We start from the raw sequence: 22,500 nt of genomic DNA, 5'->3' as shown, positions 1-22,500 counted from the left end.
TAAATGTCAGTGATATTGACTGGATATCACTGACATTGTTTTGGAACAGAAAATAAAGTTAAATGAGCCAAATCAACCCATTTCTGGTCACATGGTACGCTTAGCTCCAACAGGAAGCCGAAAGGTTAAAACAAGTTTTGAAAAGGTATTTTCTATACACAGACATTTAAAAATCAACATAGGTTTTATATGCTATGTGTACAAATCATTGCATTTGTATACAATTACACTGAATGCATCTGTACAGTTGAAATTCATAAAGCCTTTCAGGGGTTTTGACTCTGCGCACTGTGCCACCAGCGCTCTCTACTGGAGACTATGAGTTACTGCAAAGTTTTATCATCAACTTCAGAGCCATTCGTCATATTTTCTAGCAGTGCTTTCATTTTGCCCACAATTTAACTGAACATGCAAGTAAAATGAGTAATAGAAGACTAATTTAATTTCACAACATTCTCAACTGGCTCATTCGAGAGGAGCCAGTTGAGGTGGCTCGGGCATCTGGTCAGGATGCCTCCTGGACACCTCCCTGGTGAGGTGTTCCGGGCACGTCCCACAGGGAGGAGGCCTCGGGAAAGACCCAGGACACGCTGGAGGGACTATGTCTCTCGGCTGGCCTGGGAACGCCTTGGGATTCCCCCGGAGGAGCTGGAAGAAGTGGCTGGGGAGAGGGAAGTCTGGGCCTCAACTTCTGAAGCTGCTGCCCCCGCGACCCGACCCCGGATAAACGGAAGAAAATGGATGGATGGATGGATAATTTAATTTCACAACATTCTAGGCAACATTTGCTACAGTATTTCACTTTAGTTTTCCAATTAAAATTTATGTATTTAGATTTCTTTTTTTGTAAAGCAAGCATTATCCGTAAGTACCCTAATCAAGGGCTTATTAGCCTGGTCTTTTATAGAAATGAAAAACAAATATGGAGAAAATCATTAAAAATTAGCCATTATTGAAGAGTTACACATATGTAGTCTTTACTCAAAAATAAATTCAGCAAGATAAAATACATAGAATAAAAAAAGCATTTCTTCTTTTACCATTTCATTGAACTATTTTAACCTCTTATTGTGCATTTATATTGCTTTATTATTGAAAATTATGCACAATTTCTTTTGCTTATGTGATGTTTTCATGGTCTTATTTCATGCTCTTTGAACCCATCACAGAAAATATTTTGTTTTCTACATCAAAGGTTTACAACTTGGTCCTGGAAAGATACAACCTTCCAACTTTTCATGCAGTGAGTCATATGTCCCAGGTTAAAATAAACTATCGCTGGCACTGATTGGCTTTAGAAATCAATATCTGGGCACACAAAAGACAGATCACTTGCTTACAAAAACTACATTTTATTTCAAATGGAGTCGAAGCAAAACTCTGTGAAAAGGTCAATCACTCTGTCACAGCAAAACAGGCTGACATGAGAGCAATATATTATCTTTCTGAGAAAACGACGACCACAACAGAGGAACAACGGAGGAAGCTGCACAGAAACAATACCAAACAGCCTTACAAAAAGAAAAAAAAAGGACCTCCATCCATGGCATGACTCCTTAGCGCTGTGTGTTTGGTTAGGTAGTGAGTTCTGAAGCCAACATGTGCAGCTGCTGCGTCCATCTCTGCACAGGTTTCCACATCATCCATTGCTGGGCACAGCATGCCATGGATGGCACTTCAAGTTAATCCAAAGATATGCAGTTTAGCCCTCCGTTCAGTCCACAGAGGCGCCTCCAAGTAAAACAGAAAAAACCCAACAACACAGGTTTCATTATGTGTCCGAGCAGAAATGTCCAAAGGCACTTCGGACACAGGCAGGGTGGGGCGAGGGGTGGGGTGGGGCGAGGGGTGGGGGGTCCCTGTGAATTCAGCTGCTCCGTTGACTGGCTCCTCATAATTCAAGCTTAATAAGACAAGACAGTATTCTTCATAATTCCCAACCTTTTCCATCCATGAAACAAGAGTTCTTATTGGGGATAAAAACTTAACAGTCCTCAAGAAATCATTAAATTGTGGCCCGAGATACCAAACAAGACAAACAATTCCATCTAATGCTTAGGTGCCAGTATATTAGATATTATTTATATAGGGTAAAATAGACATACACAAATTTCTGACAAAAATATTTAAAAATTGTACAATTTTCTTTCCAATGTTCAACACTTAGAATAGAAAATGTTATATTTGTGGCTATAACTTGTAAAATGAAATTGTCAATGGCTAATGATACTTCTTTAGCCATTAACTTAGCACAGCATCTATAGTTTGGCATTTAATATTTTAAGAAAATGTTTTTATACAATAAAACAACCAATAAATTAGCCTTCTTTCAACGAGTTTACATATAGATATACATAAATTCAGCAATAGCTGTTATTAGCATAAATTTTGTTAATTTTGAGGGAATTTTGGTGATTACATAATAAAATTCAAACCCAATGGGACAATACAGTGTATCACCAGCAAAACAGATTATCACCATTGTTATGGTGATAGCCATAATAATGGCTATCACCATTATTAAAATGTGCAATAAAATGTGCAATTCTAAGCATCAGAAAGTCAAAACTCTACATGAGGTAAATAGCAACAGGATTCAGAAAAGTTCAGGGACTCAAAAGTTGCATGCACAAACCACTATGTAGAGAGAAAACGACACAGGACAAATTTAAATGTAGAAACGTGAGGAATGATAGTTCTGCATAGCACAATCCCTTAAAGAAAGCACTGTTCTGGTCAAAAGTTTACATACACACATAGAATTCATGTCGTTGATGATACATTTGAACCCGTCTTTAAACAGGGTGAGAAGATGTTGGGTCACACTACTTCAATTAGTTTTAAAGACAAGATAAAGTTCTTTTTAATTCATACAGCCTCAAATATACAAAAAAAAACCCTCACTGTTATTTGGCTTAACATTGCTTCACAAGTTGCACCTGAACCACCAAGTACTGCTAGCTAGCAACAAGATTATGGTCTACTATTGCACTCTCCTTGGCAAAATTTGTAGGGTTCAGTAATTGTCACTGGTTTCCCCGACATAGATCTGGCTTTTAAAAACGAATTAGAAATATTTTAAGAGTTGAGGTCAGGGTGAGAATTCAGTGGTCGCAATAAATGTACAACTTGTGAACGCAATCCTTGGGGGGGGGACGGTTTAAATGAAGCTTTGAAACTTCAAATAATACGACATTCATGCAGACAAGGAATGTATGTAAACTTCTGACCGGAGCTTTATGAGACAACCCAGTGTGCACCCAGTAAGCACAAAAAACATTAACACGTCTTCGGAAACAGGTCAGTGCATAAATGTACATAAAAAAAAATATATAAAAAATTAAGAAACAAGCCTAAAGCTAAAGCTTACCGGCAAAACTATGAAGCTGGTGTTGCATAAGAACACACAGGCGAACTGGTGCAGTCAGAGAAAGCGGGGGAGTCTGGAAGTCCTTTAACTCCCTGAATTATCTCCTGTATCATCCCTCTGATTCAGCTTTAACACAGACTGACCAAATTTAAAGTGAGTTGCTACCAAACCTCTTAGTCACCACTTTTGAAATGTTTTATTTTTGTTTGTTTTTGCTTAGAACGAAGTTGACCTACTCTACTATTGTTCTAAATGTATAAGGACAAATATCATATCCCAACCTGCTCCATGTCTGATGCTGAAGTTATTAAACTGGGGCCTTCTTTGCAAACTGTCCCTTTAAGACACATGTGGTCTGAAAATGTGGTGTTTGCCCTCATTAACCCCAAAAATACAGCATATATAGATCAGTGTAGAAGAGAAGAGCTTTACAAGGGCTGCTGTTTTTGAAATATGTTCTGATACTGACAAGAGAAACCCTCCAAGCATCCATATAAGAGTTGACTCTCAAAAGGTAGATGTTACAGAGGTTGGCCTGCCATGGTGCGCTCCAACGCTTTGGATCCTGAGGCTTTACAGAGAGGGACCAGGCTGTCATCCTCATGTCCTTTTTTTTAGTATTCAAACAGTAGCAACCTGTCAGTTCATTGTTTTATTTTTGTTTTTTTTTGCATTTTCATACCTAAATCTTTTTCAAAGTGGGATGGAGGAATAAAAAGTTGAGAATTCAACTTTTTGTCTCAACTTGTTAAAACTTTTATCTAGTGAGAAACTGCTGCCAGGTTCAAGAGGAATATCCTCCGTCTGAGGAGGGAAAGTGTCCCATATGGTCACCACTCCTGATCTTGGGAGAGCAGTCGCCAAGAAACTATAAAGCTTATGATGAAAGGGGTTAACTAATTATTTAAAGTCTCTACAAAAAAAAAAAAAAAAATCATAAATGCTGCCTTTTGGAGTTAGCATTCCTGTCACAAAGAAACCGATCACTCAAATGTTTCCCCACAGCAGCTGTTATACAGGTTTTATAAAGACCAGTGCATCTCTTCGAAGTCTACGGCTTCTCCCAAGTTTGTGTCGGTCTCCAGCAGGCTCATGATCACCGCCATGGCCGCTTCGTCGGTGCTGAAACTGTTCAGGCCGGGTCCGACAACACTGTCCAAATCCAGCTGGGAATTCTCCCCTGAAGCAAAGGGAAAAAAAAAAATTAACACACGTTTAGGCTGAGTCACCTCGCACTCCTCCCCTCTTTCTGCCCTTAACCCTAAGTTTTTAAGAGGGTCCCAATTGTTTCTGAGAAGTACTTGGCTAACTAAGAGATTATGAATCTTAGAAAGGGAAACTTTTCAGAGGCTCACTAGGAAACAAAGTGACAGGAACAGCACTATATGTCCAATATTTCATAAGATATTATGTCTCATCTACCAAGCAAGCACATTTTGTCTGCCAATAAAGTTTTGGACAGCAAAGACAAACTTCTCCTGCCATCTATGTTCCTACTTTATGTATGCTTCTAGCTGCAAATGTTTAAGCCCACAGAGAAGAGTGGGACCATTGTTATTGTGGAAAATGTTGGTTTATTGAAATCAACATAGTTATCACAATATTCAGCAATAGTTTTATTACATGCTTTTAATAGGCTTATTAAGAGGTTTGGATAGAGTACCCATCAGCGAGTCTCCGCCTGGGAATGAAGCCCCTGGAGTTTCACCCTCTGAGCTTGACTTTCCTGGGATTTCCATGTCAGAAGTTTCTCCGTTTGGCACCTGGAGAGAAAAAGACAAGCAGATGCAGTACGTTTAAAAAGAAGCAGGAACAAAGATCAATTCTTTTGAGGTGATTATAAAACTGCAAAAAATTTTGAGATGAATATTTTAAACAATAATAGACAACATTTTAGTATTTTAAACCAAAAAGAGTTGTAAGAAACGGACCAATTGGACTTAAAACACCAACATGAAAGTAATTTTTTTTTCTCCTGTATTGGGAAACATCTTTGTTATGTAAACGGTTCATAGAAACACTTATAAAGCTCATCTCTACATATGAAACAATTTAAAAGCTGTTTTCTGGATAAGACAGGATTTATTTAACAGACACTTACACTGTTGGTGATCTGACTGAGCGTTTGGGGAGATTTATCCTGTGCCAGACTGAATGGACTGACGTTCCCACTAGAAGGTGATGAATTCAGCCTGAGCAGAAAAACACAGATAATCAATAATGTATCAAACAGCATAGCAGGAAAAAACAGAGGTGCTTAAGGAGATGGATGAAAAAAAAAAAAAAAAAAACACTAGTAGATTTAGGTTATAATCAAGCCATGAGGGAAAATTAGGACATCCCATTAAATATTCAGTTCTTTTATAAGAAAAAGTTTTACATAACAGATTTCTAGTCATTTTTTTAATTCCCTCGCTTTAAGTCTGATGTTTATCTGAGAGAGCAAATGTTTCCTGCTTGAACACAGAGCATAAAAGTTAAACTCGTCGAGTTTCTTCCTGAATATGGAGACGTACTTTCCCTTCCGCTGCAATAAGAGCCTGCTGCAGGCGCCAACGGGACATTTTAGGATTTTTGGATCCTTCTAGTGGCATCCTGCGGCCTGCTTTCAGGTTACAGTCATTTGCATGGCCAAAGCTGAGCATGTTGGTAGCGGTTTCTAAAGTTCTCCATTTATAGATTAGTTTCTATAAAATCCATAAAGAATTTTTGAGACCTCTTTTCAGAGGCCTCAGATCAGAAATATGGAATATTGTCCATATCTGATTGGATTTTTTTTAACTGTGGAAATATTTGACCTATTTTAAATTAAATATTTTAAAATATTCAGTTATTCATCTACCCGATTTGAAAATTAACATAAGATATCCTTACGTCTGAACATGTTTTATAGCATAAGGTGTCTAATTTTTCCTCATGACCCTAAAAGTTAAACACTTGTTTTGATGCCGTACTTGTTGAAATCCAGCAGCTCATTAGCTATCTGCGTCCCAATGCTTCCGGCATATATCATAGTTCCAGATGCAGAGGAGATGCCAGGTATAACTGGAAGGGACTTCTTGCAGTCTGTAAGGATATAAGTAAGATTAGGATTAAAAATACGTATTTTTTTATATGCAAAGGCCTTTTCAGGCCAGGCTTATTGCTATAATTCTGTTTAAAGCAACAAAATTTAATTAACCAGACAAATAAATATTTCTAACATTATGTGTACAGACCAAACAGTTAGTTAATGGCCCTTTTGTTAAATTGTCAATGTGTGCCTCCAGTCACATTGTAGAAAAAACCCGAAAATACTAAAAGGTGAAGGGTTAAATCAACACATTATGTGGAAACTCAAATGTGGAAACTCAAATGTCATGACATTACTTACTTTTTGTCAACTTTTAGACTTAAAACAAAGTCTAAAATAATCACTTTTCTTTGCTTTTTTCCTTTTGGCTTTTAGTTACGATAAAAACCAAATCCATACTTTGTCACAACAACTGCAGTATAGAAAAATGTGTGTGATTTTCAGCACATCCAGCTGCAGCTACACTCCTTGCGAGACTTTGTTCTGCAGGAGTCTTTTTCTAGAAATCAACTCGAGTATTATGACAAAACTCTCAGGTACAACACATAACGCAGTTGAACCGTTAATTAATTAATAAGCAACATTGTTTAGATTTCCACTTAAAAACTTTCAGTGCGCACCAGTTTCTTAAACAACACACTCAAAGTGACCTACAAACGTTTCTAGGTCAGACTTAGTTTACTGACTTCAACGGAAAAACACACGTCATTCACCCAAAACAGCGACATGCTCAGCTGCAAGGAAAATTGCAGAAGATGCTGCATGCAAGCATGAAAGCTGCACACACACATGCAAATCAGTGATTATTATGCTCTGACCTTCTGAAGCCTTGGAATTGCCCGACTGTTCAGACTTATGTCCAGACCGCGTTGTTCGACTGTTGTCGTACCTTATCAGAGGAGAGAGAACAGGAAGCAGACGGTTTTCTGAGCAGCCATGTGCAGATATGGTCAGATAAAGCACCAAATGTTGCAGGCATATACTTACGATATTACTGTGTTGGTTGACACTATGTATTCAACTTCTTTGTTCCAAGGATTGACAAAACTAAACCACTGACTTTGCAGAGTGACAAAAGAACCATATTTTGTTTTGAATTTATAGCAGTTTGTCTCTATTTTCTCTCGACTTCGCAAGACTGTAAAGAGGTGACAAGAAGGGGAAAAAATGCAAATTAAACAATATAGTAGACAAAACATACTGTGTGCAAAATTACCAGTTTGGAACAACAAGAAATTTTGCAGCTCGATATGCATCGCAGCAATGTTGAAGCTGGTGCATTTTATGCAGCAAAGACTTTAAAAGGGCTTAAAGAGGAAAACTAACCGAGACACATAGGTTACCTTTTCGATGTCGATCGGCTAAATGTAGTAAGTCATCTTGATGGAAGTACTCGTAGCACGACGTTCCAAGCAATTCTTGGGGAAGATAACCCAAAATGGTTGTTGCTCTGTTGGAGGAAAAAAGTTCAGAGACATTGGAAAGATGCAGACATTGAGGGTGTGTTCATAGAAATAAAAACAAATACACAACCTTTCTGTTATTTTTTTTGTCCAAACGTTTAAAAGTGGAATTTATAATGTGTTAAGACATAAATCCCCACCCTCCTCCGCTCATGTTTCAAGTTGCACATTTTTCAACCATTTTATAAACACCATGTCAAACAGCGTAGGTCCATTTCTTTTATTTATGAAAATTAAGTAATAAAATGAACTTGTTTCAGTAGCTTGGAATCATACAGTTCCTAATTAACTGTATAAAGCATCTGGAATGATTTTCAAAATGTAGCCAGCTATGGTCCTTTAGACAAGCTACATCATCCTCTAGGCCACCTTACCCTCCTGTAACAGGAAATTAAATTTACCTTTGATCAACAAAGGTGAATTTTCCATCCATGGCGTAGCGTGTAACAAACTTGGTGGGTTTAACTCGGACTTCTCCGTTAACTTGCGGAGCCGAGTGTGAATGGACGCGTCCCACCGCCACCAGGCAGCTAAAGTAGGAGCTGTCCTGCTTGTCCCCCTCACCTTCCCCCTCTGCTCCCATTTGACTGGTTGGCCAACTGCGCATGTAGCCGGTGCAGTGGACTGTGCAGTATTTCTGTGACTCTTAAAAAAATAAAAAATAAGATAGAAAGATGCATTAAATGTCATAAACAATGTGCACAAAATAAAAACCACCTCTGGGGGCCATTTGTGGAAACTGCCAAGCAATTTGTGGTCACCTTTCTTTTTAGAGGTGTTTGCCTGCGTTTCCTTTTCTTCAATTTTCACAGGTATTTTGTTGTACTTCATGCGACAAAAGAAGGAGCGCCGAGCGCCTGAGCACAACCGTGACGCACCGATGGGAAGGTCAGCCTGAACCTGCAGACCAGCTGCAGATACCCAGAGTGTTAAACGCACTGCAGTAAAATTAAAACTTTGGACCTCACACACACACACACACACAGACAAAAATAAAACGCTTTACTTTTAGCATCTATTAGCCGCTCACGAGGGTGCAATTCAGAAGCAGACAGTTGCTCCTTCACTTTTCCCATGTCCTTGGGGTGTATATAGTCAAACAGGCTCTGTCCAATCAGCTCCGTCTAAAGTAAAAAACACAGGACACCGCATACTTAAACAAGGCTTCCATGTGGATGAAACAACCAACAAAAATACCTAATTTAAACAGAGCTAACAACTAGTTTCGAGGGGTATTTTTACTGAGGACTTCTGTCCCAGGAGCACACCAGACAGGGTGTAAAGATGGAAATGAGTCAGATTCGGATCTTAAAGACACGCTATTAATGTTAAAGTAGTCATAATTCTTGAACTTTTAACATTTTGTCACATTACAATCACAAAGTCTAGTATTTTTGAATGGGATTTTGTGGCAACACAAAAGTAGAGCACAATCGTAAAGCGAGTAAAAGGAAGGTTGTACAAGTCTGAAAACTGAGACTGGCATTTTTATTTAGATAAAATTGAAAACCAATAAACATGGACAATTTAGTAAACAAAATCTACCTGTGTGCAATTTAAATTCAGTAAAATTTAGACTGATCTGTGACCACAAAGACCTAGGGACACAGAAACTCTCTGAAGATGTGGAAAAACCAAAGTGAAAATTTACAATCTCAATGCAAAAATACTACATGTGGTAGAAAACCTAGATAGAAAATAATGAAATATGAGCAGTGTAACATGGAAGAGGCAGCATAAATATTAGGGTTGCCTTCTTCTGCAGGGAATGAAAGGCTGGTCGGAGTTAAAGACCTGAAATATGGGGTAAAACATGCTATACACTTGAAAGTGCAACAGAGGCTGCGGCTGTTCGACTTGTAGCTGTAACCGCATACCAGGGTGTTGCATTTACCTGTTACCTGATTTTTATTTTCCTCTTCACAATTATGCACCACTTTGTGTTGGGTCGACCAGATAAAACCCATTCCCGTTTGTGGTTGTAACAGGATAAAATAGGGAAAAGTTCAGTGGGTATGAAAACACAAAATACAGCATGTTAGCAAAAACTATGGCAGATTAAGATCTTAATATGGCCAAACTCCAAACAGAAATGTCCATTTATAAAAGCAGTACAAACATAACTATTAAGCACATATGTAGTGAATGAATGTTTTAATTATAACTAGCAGTTCTACAGCAGGGAGCATGCTCTCTTTTAAAGTCACCAGCACCTCATAGATTCCCATCTATTCACTATGCAGACATCATAACAAAAATCCATCTAGTGTGTCTGGTGTTTTTACATAAAGCCACAAAAACAGCAGATTATGCGACAAATATAAAAGTGTTACCCGACTATAATTTAATATCTTTGTGACGGACTCTGAGACAAAAACTATTTTCCCGCGATCACAGCCCACTACAAACAGGAACCCATCTGCAGCCTGCACAACAGAGACAAGGAAAGAGCGACAGTCAGGATCTGCTCAAGACAAAAAGCACAAAGCCATCAGGCTTTTGTAAAATGCTACACATTGTAAATGTAACTAACGTAGTTCAAAAATAAAGAAAATCTAATCTAGTCTACTTCATTGCTTTGTAATTGATGGTAAATTCTAATATCCTTGAAATTTTGATCATAAGGTAACACATGCAAACGTGTTTTACTGTCTCATGTTTACCTTGAGGACAAGGTGTTTAAGCTCTTCATCAGGAAGAAATGACGGTTTGTAGCTCGCTTCAGAAAAGGAGCTCGCTGAACCTGAAGTTACAGACAGTTTTACCATGTAAAAGGCTTAAAATTTTATCATAAAACAAAATAAGTTAACAAGACGTACATCGTCTCTGTCAGTTGAATGTAATTTCAAAATATTTTAAACTTAACTGAGAAAAGTAGGGCTTTGATTACCGCAGGTTATGGATGTAATTTGTACCTTTGAGGGATTTGAGGTGCTGCACTGCCATTCTGAGCACCGTGAGTTTGTCCAGTTTACGGGACATGGGGTTACACGTGGGGATCATGGCTGAAAGTTTGTCAATAAGATTGTTCATTTTGTCTCGTCTCCTCTTCTCAATTTGGCTGTGTGGTTCCCTGCAGAGACATAAAAAAAAAAAAAAAACATGTCACTGACCTCTGAAAAGCAGCACACTCTGGGTTATTGAACTATAACAGACATTTGTTTAATCTGAGGTTTATTATATGGTTTTTCTACCTGAAGCATTTAATTTTGACATGTTGGTCCTCTCCGTCTGACCTGCGGGGAGAAAAATCACCAAATTCAAATGGAAAATTACATTTATTCTAGGGAAAATTTGCACAAAAACATTTTATTTCCCTTTAAAAATAAGCAAAGCACCTGTTTTGATCATCTTCCATATCTGCATCGTTAATCATAGCCAATTTTGAATCCCTGAGAGGAGAATAACAACATAATTTAACAGTTGGGTTTTTTTTCGATGTATTTTAATCAGATCAAATGTATAAGGGGTACTAACTGGTTGTCTGTGCTTCCCTTGCGCTTCCTTGGCATGTCCATACTTGAGGACAGACCAGATGTTATAGATGGGGTCATCAAGCTGGGCAGAGAATTGTTCTGTTCTTCCTCAACCAGCATGTCATCTGGAACACAGACATCGAATGTGCTGAAACAAATCCTAAAAGCTAAGATCATCATTTGTCTGCAGCAAGACATGGGCAGTTTATGGTTATGCAGGTACAGCAAAGTTTGATAAAAAAAAATCACCAAAAAGTTTGTGGTCCTTTTATTCAAAAAGCAGAGAAGGCAGCTGAGTTTTCTCAGGCTGTGAGGACCATAAACTAACTCCCTCAATAGTCGCTGCACACTGCCGGTCAGCTCCTCACCCCCTGGTCACAATTTGTTCCAACTGCTGCCAGACAGCTATTGTACTGTCCTATAGGAAGACCAGAAGCCTCCTATTCAGTGAGGTAAATGCTAAAACATTACTGCTAAAATTTCTATTGGGAACTTTAACAAATTTCTTCAAGGAAATCCAGGTGGTGACTTGGTGGAGTTTTTATTATTCCAACAAGAAATTACAAGACCAGGCAGTTCAAAAGTGGAACGAACCATCACTGATATTGGCATTTCATGGAGTTTTACACCAGGAAAGTTTTTCCTAAATCTACATTGCTGTAAAAAAATGTATTCTATTTTTATTATAATTAAACATTTTGGATAAAAAAAAAAGTTATTTCAGGCAAATATAACCAGACTAATTACAATGAGCTGTTTTAAAAAGATGATCAAAATTTGTAGGAGAATAAGCTTTCCAAACCAATCTGGACCTTTATGTAAATGTACATTTCCAATAAACCTAACAACTTGTGCCAACCTCGGCAGCAACGACTGCCATCAAGTGATTGCAATAGCAAAAGCGACCATGTGTAATGAAGCATTTAAATTCCAAACTGCTGACAGTGGCTTTCAGAAATGAGCTCAATTCTTCATATCTCCACATCTGTTCTGGTGTGTCACGAGCTGTCAGGCTTCTGAAAAAATATGTGGGAGAAAACCTCAAGAGAATGACTGGAAACAGACCGGTTTTTATTGATCACACCTATTTTTAACTGTGAGCCACAAACCCTGTGACCCAAATAGCCTTTAAAAGATCAGCAGTGACCCGACTTCTAATCCGCCTCACTCTGCCAACTTCTGCCAGATTACAAGTTTGCAAAGGAGAGAAGCTAAATGAAGATCAGACTGTACACACATTCTTCCAATAAATCCTACAACCTTTCTCTCAGGCTCAAGTGTTTACTTACAAGCTCATTCGATAAATCTCTGACTTGAGTATTGGCTGCCCCTATACGACCCCACAGCACGATGAAATGTTGCTTGATGAAAGTCTGATTTCATTATCTAATTTAAAGCAGCAGATCCTACATTTAAATCTTTAAAGTGTTAAGATACTCGCACATTAATATTTCAAAAGCAAAAATGTAAATAAATGAAAAAACAAAACAAAACATTGACTGCTAATTATGACTGAATTTAAATAACTGCAGAAAAGAAGTCCTTGAATGCAGAACTAAAATGGCATTCTGCAGTCTTTTCTCCCCATATAACTAGAGTTTTATCCATTCCTCTTCTCAGCATCTATTATTCAGCTTAAGGCTCCAAAACTCAGAAATATTTTATTTTGATTGCCTCAAATAGACTGACTGTGCCAAAGGTGACGAGCCCGAAGGACGATCCCAAGGTTTGAAAGGCTCCATAAAACAAATGCAAAGCACCCTATTCAGTTGAGGACACACCCTTTTATTCATTTTGAGCAAACAGACATGGCCAAACCTCCAACTGCTCGCTCAAGCCTTTTCATTCAGATCAATTCACACATACCAGGACATGTGAATGCATGGCAGCTCCTCAGTGAGCTTTCTTGGATTAAGCTAATGCTAATGTGTTTGTGTCACTCTGTAATTTTATTCATCTGTGTGAAGCAAACCAACATTTTGCTTATTCCTGTCTTCCTCTCATGCTTGCTTTCAACAATATTTGTGACTTTTAGCGTTATGGGATCTGTGTTAATGTGAGTCTCTTCTGCAGAAAGACTATCCAACAGGATAAATATCATATTGGCATGTTAAACATATAGGCATGAAACATGGAACATATTTGTGATAGATTACTCGATTTATATGTATTTATATCTATGATGCATTGTGCAGCCAACCTGAGTAGGTGCATGTCATTTCACCACTTTGAATGTCTTGTACTTCTACAGTATTTTTTGTTCAGTTTTTTACATGACATTTTTATAAATTTTGTTTTTTAAGACCCATATTTGTACCTCTGGAGGTTTGACTGTGGTTATGGACATTCTTAGCAATAATGTTTATTGCTGGAAAAAAAAAAGATCCCAATGGCTTGCTAAGTACTTTTAGTCACTTTTATTAATATCGATATGAATACAAAATATCATGATAAGCTATAAAGTTTACATCATCTGCCTCTAAAATACAAAATAAATTATTCTACTTGCGAGATAAAAATAGATTTGGTAGTTTTATGACAGTCCATGAAAATAACTTATAAAAAAATTGGTCTTACCTAAATCCTCCCAACCCTCCAAAAAGAAAAAACACACAAAAAAAACTCCTGATGTTTATACACAGCGGTATGACAAAGCATTGTGTGGGTATGAAAAAATGGGTCAAACTGACCCAAAGTCAACAATCTGATCTTTAAATATCATGAGAGCAGTTTTTATTTTTTTGATCTTTTAGCAATGGTTAAACAATGGCTTCTTTCAAGTATGTTTTTGGTTTACTGTTTTATTGCTTTACAGTAAAAAAAAACTTCTATTTTAGAGATGCACAAACCAGGTTTCTTTCTAGCTGAGACTGATTCTGTTTTTCTTTGAGTTCTGCTCTGCCAGTCCTGATGGACAACAAACGAGTGTAAATGTAAAACAGGAATATTGAGGAAAATGTGGACATTTTACCTATAGGTGTTTCCACTCCAGCACAGCTGTCTCAAATGTCTGAGTTATTAAAATGGTATTAAGCAGTTAATATCCTAATTTGCAGCAAAAAAAACCCTCTGCAGATGTTTTTATTTAGTTTAAATCCAGGTCAGCTGGTCCTGATGGCTGAAACCAATGACTGGTGCAAGAGCAGCCTTGACCAAAGTCGAAAACAAGTCAATTCTCAAATGTCATTGCGGTTTTTTGTAAGCACTACTTTTTAAATGTTTAATTACGGTACGCCTTACTTTTCTGTCAAACAGTTACTCTCTAGACAGTTTTACACAGATGTATTATTTTACACCAGTTGCCTACATATATGATCACTGGCTTTCATGTAAATAACCTCCCAAAGCAACAAGGTCATAAAATAGCTTTTTGCATAAACATCTACAAAGTTTTTCAGTGAGTGGGCTGGTTTTGTCTACTTTTTTTTGGTCAGATTTTTTGTTGTTCTCTTTTTATGTAAAAACAATATAAAGCATATATATATGCTCACTTTTACAAAAGATTGAAATGAATTTAAATATCATGAAATGTTAAAGTTTTTTATTTGAAAAACCAACACACCAGCGGGTTTGCCGGCAAAACACCGGCTCTTGCCTGTCTCGCTGTGCCATTTCAAGGTGTGCCGAGGGAAAACCTAGAGCTGATTATTATTCCAGGCTTTATTGGCTATTCACACGCTTTTATTTTGGTTTTGGACAATAAGTTACAAGTTTGAAGTAAACACATGACTCATTAACATCTTGAACATATCACTCAACCCATGCTGGTAGGAGAGCGTTAGAAGAAAAAAGAATACATTACAAGATCCCCCTTAAAGATATTAATGAACATGTCAATACTTAATATAATAAATATAGTATAACATGTTGAATTTATTATTTTTTCAGCTTATGTAAACCATTAGCCATGCATTTAGGCATTGTTTAATTCTACATGAACAAATAATTTTATCTTTCATTGCATCCATTTATTTATACAGAATAAATGTAACAATCCTAACTATGTAGGATTTAGGGGGTTAAAACATCAGCATTATAAATGTTAAAGAATTATATTTTTTGCTACAGAAAATCTTCCAGTTAGTATATTCTCAACACTATAATACTGCCAATCCCTAGTAGTGATAATTGTAACAATAGTGATAATAATCACATTAATAATAGGACTACATGGCTGCAAGGCACTCTTGCCTTGCAGCAAGAAGGTTCTGGGTTCAAATCCCAGCCTGGGTCTAATTGCATGGAGTTTGCATGTTCTCTCTGTGCAACCCTGGCTTCTCTCTGGGTACTCCAGCTCCCTCCAACAATCCAAAAACATGTCTGTTAGGTTAACTGCTCCATCTAAATTGCCCCCAAGCAATTTAGATGGAGCAGTTTCAGGGTCGCTTGTCCTTGCGACCCTGCAAGGTCAAGCAGGTGCAGACAATAGATGGATAACAATAGTTATTGCAAACTAAACATGCATCAGTATGTTCTAAATTTTATTTGAGGTTTATAATAATGTACTGTTTGTTGAATTTCAGTTTTAGTTAGTAACAACTTTAGCATCATACATCATCTGTTAATGGTTTGATATATATGTATATATTTTTGGCTCTAGTGGCCTTTATTTGAAAGTAGTTCAACAGGAAACAGGGTAATGAGAGGGGGAAGACATGTGGCAAGGGTCACCCGGCCGGGAATCGAACCTGCGACCACTACAATGAGGACTAAGGCCTCAATACGTGGATCGTGCTTTGCCACTGCGCCACCACAGCACCCCGTGGGTAGAAATTTCTAACTAATTGTTTTGGCAAGTACTACATTATCACTGATGTAAATATTGCTTTCTTAGACTGTATCACAAATAGATTGACCTTTGAATTTAAAGGTTGTAAAGTTTTCTATAATCTCAGTGGCATTTAAGCACAGAGCAACACAACTGACTGATGTATCCATCTTATGTCTTCATTTTCTTTCTTTCATTCGTTTACTTAGTTTGATCACTTCCGGTAAATGTCTTCATTGTTTTTTTTAAATGTATTTTTAATTTCTGTAAAGTGCTCTGTGTTACAGTTGACTAAATTAAAAGCACTACACTTGCTAACATTACATAACTTACTGGTTATTACAGTTACAATTACTTCATCCAAAGAGCTTATTGCAAGGAAATTATCAAATTTTGCTATTCTTCTCTTCATCTAGTAACTTGTGAAAAGCTGATATAAGCTGGGTAATTAGTCTAACTGGGAAAGAGGCCCTGCTATTGCAACACCATCACTGTATCATGTGAAACATTTTACGCAGCCAAATGTATCTCTCTTGTAAGCATTGAAAAATTACACTACATTATATTAGGCTGTGTATATTAGGCTTCTATTCAGCCAATTGATAGGCAGTGTGCAGCACAAACAGGGAGCCATCCATCTTGTCCTCCAGCGTCTAAAATAACTTTATATTGTAGAAATGATGTGGTGAGAAATTGTAGCAGTTTTAGAACCTCAACTTCCTAAAACTGTGGTACACCTTGATATTAATAACCAGCCAGAGCCTGTTACACAGTAATAAATAAAAAGGAAATTTAAAACCTTAAATTTGAAACTGCAGTGCAACGGTTTGTCTGGACGCTCACATACATTGTAGGTAATATATAAAACCTAAAATGAACATGTTGCATTTTATATATTTTTTAAGCCTAATCAAAAAAATCTGTTCATTTATTTTCAGTCATCTGTGTTTGTATTTTTTCTTACTCAGTCTGAACTGACCCTAAAGCTGGTTCCAACAGTCCAGTACATCTAGTTCTGAAACAAGAACTGATTTATGTGACACTAAAGGAGGACTGGCTTTTACAGACAGAGAGGCTCACTGTGGCAACCTTAATGCTTAACACAAATACCCGATTCGGCTCCTCCTCTTGTAGATAGAAGCTGTTGTAAATACAAAAAGCGTAACTACACTGTGTATTAATTAAAACTGATCATATTTGCAAACGAAGTGCTAAATAAATCTACTGTAACGTAATGTAACACGCTGTTCTCAAGAATACCACCTTAAATAAACGCATCCTTCGATAGAGAGCGATAAACACAGGCCCCGCTGCTGCTGCTAAGCTAGCTTTCGTTGTGATTTACATGTACAGGTTATCATTAATAGGTGCGAATAATTATATTTAACAGACAAAAGGTTTTTAATATTTGACCCGTTTAGGTTGCGAAACGGTGGTGGTGTGACAAACAAGGTCGTACAGCTGTTACATAAATGGCGTAGCGTTAGAGGGCGAGCTTGCTCTACTGATCTACTGACCTAGTTTCGGAATAGCGCAAACTCCTCAGTTGAGCGGAGCAACAACCTGGCAATAAACAGCCCTGGACCTCAGCTTGTCAGCCTAAACCTCGATTCAAGAGACCCCCTACTGCCAGCATTTGCCAGCATTACCGACGGTGACAGCAATAGTGTTGTTTCATTTACCTGCCGGTTCGCTTCCCGCTCTGTCACCGCCGCCAGCCGCTGCGTTCTGTGCCGACATGGCTGAAGCCGGAGCCGGTGCGCTGGGGCCCAGGACTCCAATACATGGATGAGCCAGTCGACAACCCCCGATTATGTAGGACTGGGTTGTGTGGGTCCCACTAAATGTTGTAAAGCCGTTTTAATAAACTCGCAACAGGTAGAACTAAAAAGGGAATAAATAAGGATGAAGGATTGGAAACGTGACCAAAATTACCGGCGTGCTGTGCAATGAGAGAAGTGAGAGGGAAACGCGGAAGCAAGAGGACAGTCTCCGCCTACCGGTTCACCGCTGCTGATCCCGGTCCCTTCATGACAGTCCAGAGCTACCCCTTCTGGACTTTGATAACAGCACGTTAGTTAGTTAGTTAATTAATTAGTTATGCTAGTATGTCTCTGTAAGTTGGAATAACATTCCAATTTGAATATCATTGAAATAAATACATAAATAAATATACTATGTAAACATATTGCAGCGTTTGCTTATTATGCTAATATTGTTAGTTATGGTGTACGTTTATTAAAAACGCTAGAATGTTGCAAAAAAAAACAACAAACAAACCCCCCCCCCAGCATATTTAGACAAAAGATTTTATTATGTACAGTACATATTTGGTTGTGATCAACCGATAATTTTCTTCAAAACCCAATTGCAGTAAAAGCACAAGGCATTTATTCAGCTGTAGCTTCAGGTTGCTGTCTTGTTGCTTCAATATTTCATAGTATTCTTTCCTCAAGTACACTATCTATCTATCTATCTATCTATCTATCTATCTATCTATCTATCTATCTATCTATCTATCTATCTATCTATCTATCTATCTATCTATCTATCTATCTATCTATCTATCTATCTATCTATCTATCTATCTATCTATCTATCTATCTATCTACTGCAGATTTCTTTGCAGTAGACAACATCGACAACTCGATGACGTGACGCAAACGATGTGGGCGGGTAGAGAACTGACTGCGTCATCATTTACTAGGATATGCAAATATTTTCTTTTATGACATAATACAGGTTCAACCCTGGTCTATGACGTCTGTTTTTACTTGTATCATTGTTGTATGATACAAGTAAAAACAGTCCAGACAGTGGTAAGACAGTCCAGTTTTCTGGATCAGAGCTGTTTTAATAGCAAATTATTTTGCAAAGTAAAACTAGAAGAACCATTCTTCTTTACCCAGACATTGCAATGTCAAGAAATTTTAACACGTGTCTGCGTGCTGCAGAGAAAGAGGAAGAGTCGTCCAGGCTGTATGTGTCAGAGCATGAAGTGTTCGAGACATTTACCTTGGAACAGAGATCTTGTGAAGAGTCTTTGTCGGGAAAAGCCCAAAGTGAGCATTCCAGAAACCAGTACCTTCAATCACAGGTTGAACTTTCGAAGGTGAACTCAAAGTATAAGAGCAGTATCAACACTAAAGATAGCTCTTTTGAATTTCAAAGTCTACTTACAAGTATTAATTCTAGCGGTCTTCAGACAGAATTGTTTAGAGAGACATTGGCAAAGGAACACTGGAAAAATCTATACTTTCAATCCCAAGCTTGGTTGTTGAAAGTGTATTTATTGTGGAAAAAATTACGGAAACAGCTTCAGGAAAATATAGATTACCTTTCAGTGGATGGCACCTCTAATAACGACAGTAACATTGGTATAAAGAGAGAGATTAACGTTTTATCTTTGGTTTTGGATGAACTTAACCTTCAAGCGAAGTTTTTGCAACAACAAGAAAACCAGACTCAAAATCAACTGAATCCAAGAGATGTTTTTTCTGTTGAGCTTGAGCAAAATGGAGACAATCATTACATGTTGTCAGACAGTGAATCTGAGGATCATTTTGCTGCCAAAGTACAGAAACCTTCTGTCTCTTTTGAAATCAATTCTTCAGGGTTTAAGCAAAAGGAGATCTATGCTGGAAAGGCTCAAACAAGCAAGGACACAAACTATGGAGCTGCGGATACTGAATCTGGGTCGAGTTCTCTTTCTGTCAAAGAAAGGTTTGGTGAAACTTTGGAGTCTGAAGAACCAGACTGTGAGCGTAGGCAGATAATATCTTGGGAGCAAAACCACAACAGGCAGCAAACCTTGGACTCACAATGGTTTGTTGTACCAGAAGAAGAAGAAAAAAGTCAGGCATTTCTCCTGTTGGAAAGACATTGTGATCACAGGTCGGGGTTAATGAAAGAAACAGCCAAAAAGGATCATTACAAAAGGCAATACGTGAAATCACAAGCTGAGCTTTATAAGATGTTTTCAAAGATGGAAAAATTCAATATATGTTTTGAACAAAACATAACTGAGTTTGAAAATGTTAGTTTAGCTTGCCTTACTCTTCAGAAGGAGATATGTAAAGTGAAGTCAGAAAAGGAGCTTTATATGAACAAATTCATTCAGTTTCATGCTGATCTCTTGAGAGTGCATTCAATGTGGCAGGACTTAAAGATAGCACTTGAAAACAAGACGTTCGAGTTTGAAACCGAATATCTTGGTGCAGACGTATATTTAGGTAGTGATATTGACAGACTAAGTTCAGCCTTGGATGAGCTTCTGATTCAACTGGAAGCATGTAGGCAGAACATCGACCAGTCACAATATCCAGCAATGGCAAACAAAAATCTTGCGGAAGGAACATTTTCTGCTGAGTTTGAACAAAATGAACACATGAATCGCAAATTTGTGGATTCTGAAGATAACCAATATGACGACTCTGAGGAACAGGACCTTAATATCTCTTTCAGAAGGATTGGTTCAGATTCAGCAGTAGACAAGTTTGCAGTAGAGGAGGATGTCGGTCAGAATTTTGAAGAAAACATGACTGTGCCTAAAAGTTCAAGTTCATCTGGAGAAGACAGCTTTGAAATGGTAGATGAAAACATCAAATTTGTACGTAAATCTGAAGAGAAACTTTATAAGTTAGTAGTCCCAAAAGACAGGTTTTCTGAAGAGATTGACTATGAAAAGCGGAGGCTCTATATGATTTGGGAGGACGAATATGAAGTTTCTGACACTACAGAAAGTGAGCCAGAACAGATTTCTATTTTGGAAGTTGAACTTGCCGAGCAAAGGCATTATATCCAACGAAGCCAGGGATCTGAAATGCTGTGTGTTTCAGATGAAGTTCTTATCAAATCACTTTTGGAGAAGCAGAAAGTTTATCATCTTCAGGCAGAGTTATCAAATGAAACGGAGGAAAAGGACCATTACAAAAAACTGTACAATGAATCACAAGATGTGGACTTGCAGTTGCGTACAGTGGTGGATGAATACAATCTGCAGTATATAAACAAGTCAGGAGTACCTGAAAGTTCAAGTTCATCTAGAAATCATGATGATGATGATGATTATGATGATGATGATGATGATGATGCGAATGCAGAAGATAGCATAAAAGGTGTGTGGAAATCTGTAGATAAACTTAACTTTCAAGTTCAAACGATCAAACAGTTAGTTCAAAAATTTAGGAGCTTACCAGATTCAAAAGAAATTCTTAGCATGAATGGCAGTTCCTTACAGACTGACCTTAGAGACACAATTGATGCTCTACAACCTGCACAAGTGGAGAGAACAGTTCCTGAAAGTGACCAAGAACTGATGACCAAGTTAATTTCTCTTCAACAGAGAATTTGTGAGCTTGAGGCAGAGTTATCTAAAGAAAAGGAGCAACGAGATCATTACAACAAACTATACAATGAATTGGAAGCTGAGCTCCTGAAATTGCACACAACACTGGATAAAATGAACTACAAAGAAGATAGCTCAACATTCTTGGATGCTAATCGAGGGGAACTTAATTTGCCTAACCTACAGCACCCTAGTGACACCATGGAAGTCACGGTTTCTGAATCCGTGCAACAGGACATGACTTTTGCAACACAGAAAGAACTTGAGGATACTAACTCTGAGGACTTTACTGTGTCTGAGGACCATGACCATCATGTGTGTACAACAAAAGCAGAAATAACTCATCTACTTTCCCTTCGACAAAGAAATGATAATCTTGAGGAGGAGTTGCTTAAGGAAAAAGATGAAAAGGACTATTACAAAAAACTATATGTTGAAGCATTACCTGAGCTGTTGGAGTTGCGTGCAATGCGGGACAACTTCCATTTGAAATCTGAAGAGACGGCAAAAACAGCCAATACATGCATGATTGTAGAAGAGACCGAAGAAACAATTTCAAATGAAACAATTTCATCCAAGACTGAGCACATAGAGAACACATCTTACATGTTTATAGATCCTGACAACAAGGAGCTGGTTGTGCCTACTTTACAGGATTCTAGTGTTGCAGTGGAACCTGCACAACTGGAGACCTCTGCTTCTACACCTGAGGGATCTAGAGACACATATTACATAAGCTTGGATGCTAATTCTCAGCACTCTGGCACATCTTTGGACATCACATCTCTTGAATGTGATCAAGAACAGATATCCACTTTGGGCGGTGGCCCTCTGAAAGGAACACAAGATGCAGAACGAAGCAAAGAATCTCAAATTTTGTGTCAACTAGAAGCAGAGAAAAACAAGGTACTTTCTCTCCACCAGAGAGTTTCCGCTCTTGAGACAGAGTTATCTGAAGAGAAGGACCAAAAGTGCTACTACCGCAATCTAGCAAATGAATTCC

General features: G+C 37.9%; 1 protein-coding gene across 2 annotated transcripts; it reads right to left on the bottom strand.

Moving 5' to 3' along the window:
* Positions 1-1,336: 1,336 nt before the first annotated feature.
* On the bottom strand, positions 1,337-18,126 carry bmal2 (basic helix-loop-helix ARNT like 2). Of its 2 annotated transcripts, XM_008411456.3 has the most exons (17): positions 17,833-18,126; positions 11,384-11,507; positions 11,245-11,298; positions 11,101-11,142; positions 10,822-10,979; positions 10,570-10,649; positions 10,240-10,332; positions 8,913-9,030; positions 8,668-8,817; positions 8,308-8,551; positions 7,787-7,893; positions 7,431-7,581; positions 7,262-7,332; positions 6,325-6,436; positions 5,472-5,562; positions 5,034-5,133; positions 1,337-4,550 (listed from the first exon to the last, which is right to left on the bottom strand). In XM_008411456.3, exons 1-17 carry the CDS (start codon positions 17,888-17,890, stop codon positions 4,393-4,395), a joined length of 1,911 nt encoding a protein of 636 aa, XP_008409678.1. In that variant the 5' UTR covers positions 17,891-18,126; the 3' UTR covers positions 1,337-4,392. The 2 variants fall into 2 exon arrangements, with proteins under 2 accessions (XP_008409678.1, XP_008409679.1); XM_008411457.3 differs by lacking the exon at positions 10,240-10,332.
* Between the last annotated feature and the right edge of the window lie 4,374 nt (positions 18,127-22,500).

Source organism: Poecilia reticulata, chromosome 6 (assembly GCF_904066995.2).
Source record: "Poecilia reticulata chromosome 6, P_reticulata-male-v2, whole genome shotgun sequence".
Taxonomy (NCBI): Eukaryota; Metazoa; Chordata; class Actinopteri; order Cyprinodontiformes; family Poeciliidae; genus Poecilia; species Poecilia reticulata.
This window is presented reverse-complemented; position numbering and strand designations above follow the sequence as displayed.

What these genes read in the sequence shown, in the direction of transcription:
- bmal2 (XM_008411456.3), bottom strand. Translation starts at nt 17,890, where the DNA reads ATGTCGGCACAGAACGCAGCGGCTGGCGGCGGTGACAGAGCGGGAAGC. An exon ending in CAATTCCAAGGCTTCAGAAG is followed by an intron (nt 6,437 to 7,261) that starts GTCAGAGCATAA and finishes ATATCCTTACAG; the next exon opens with ACTGCAAGAAGTCCCTTCCA. An exon ending in TCAGTCAGATCACCAACAGT is followed by an intron (nt 5,134 to 5,471) that starts GTAAGTGTCTGT and finishes TTTTCTCTCCAG; the next exon opens with GTGCCAAACGGAGAAACTTC.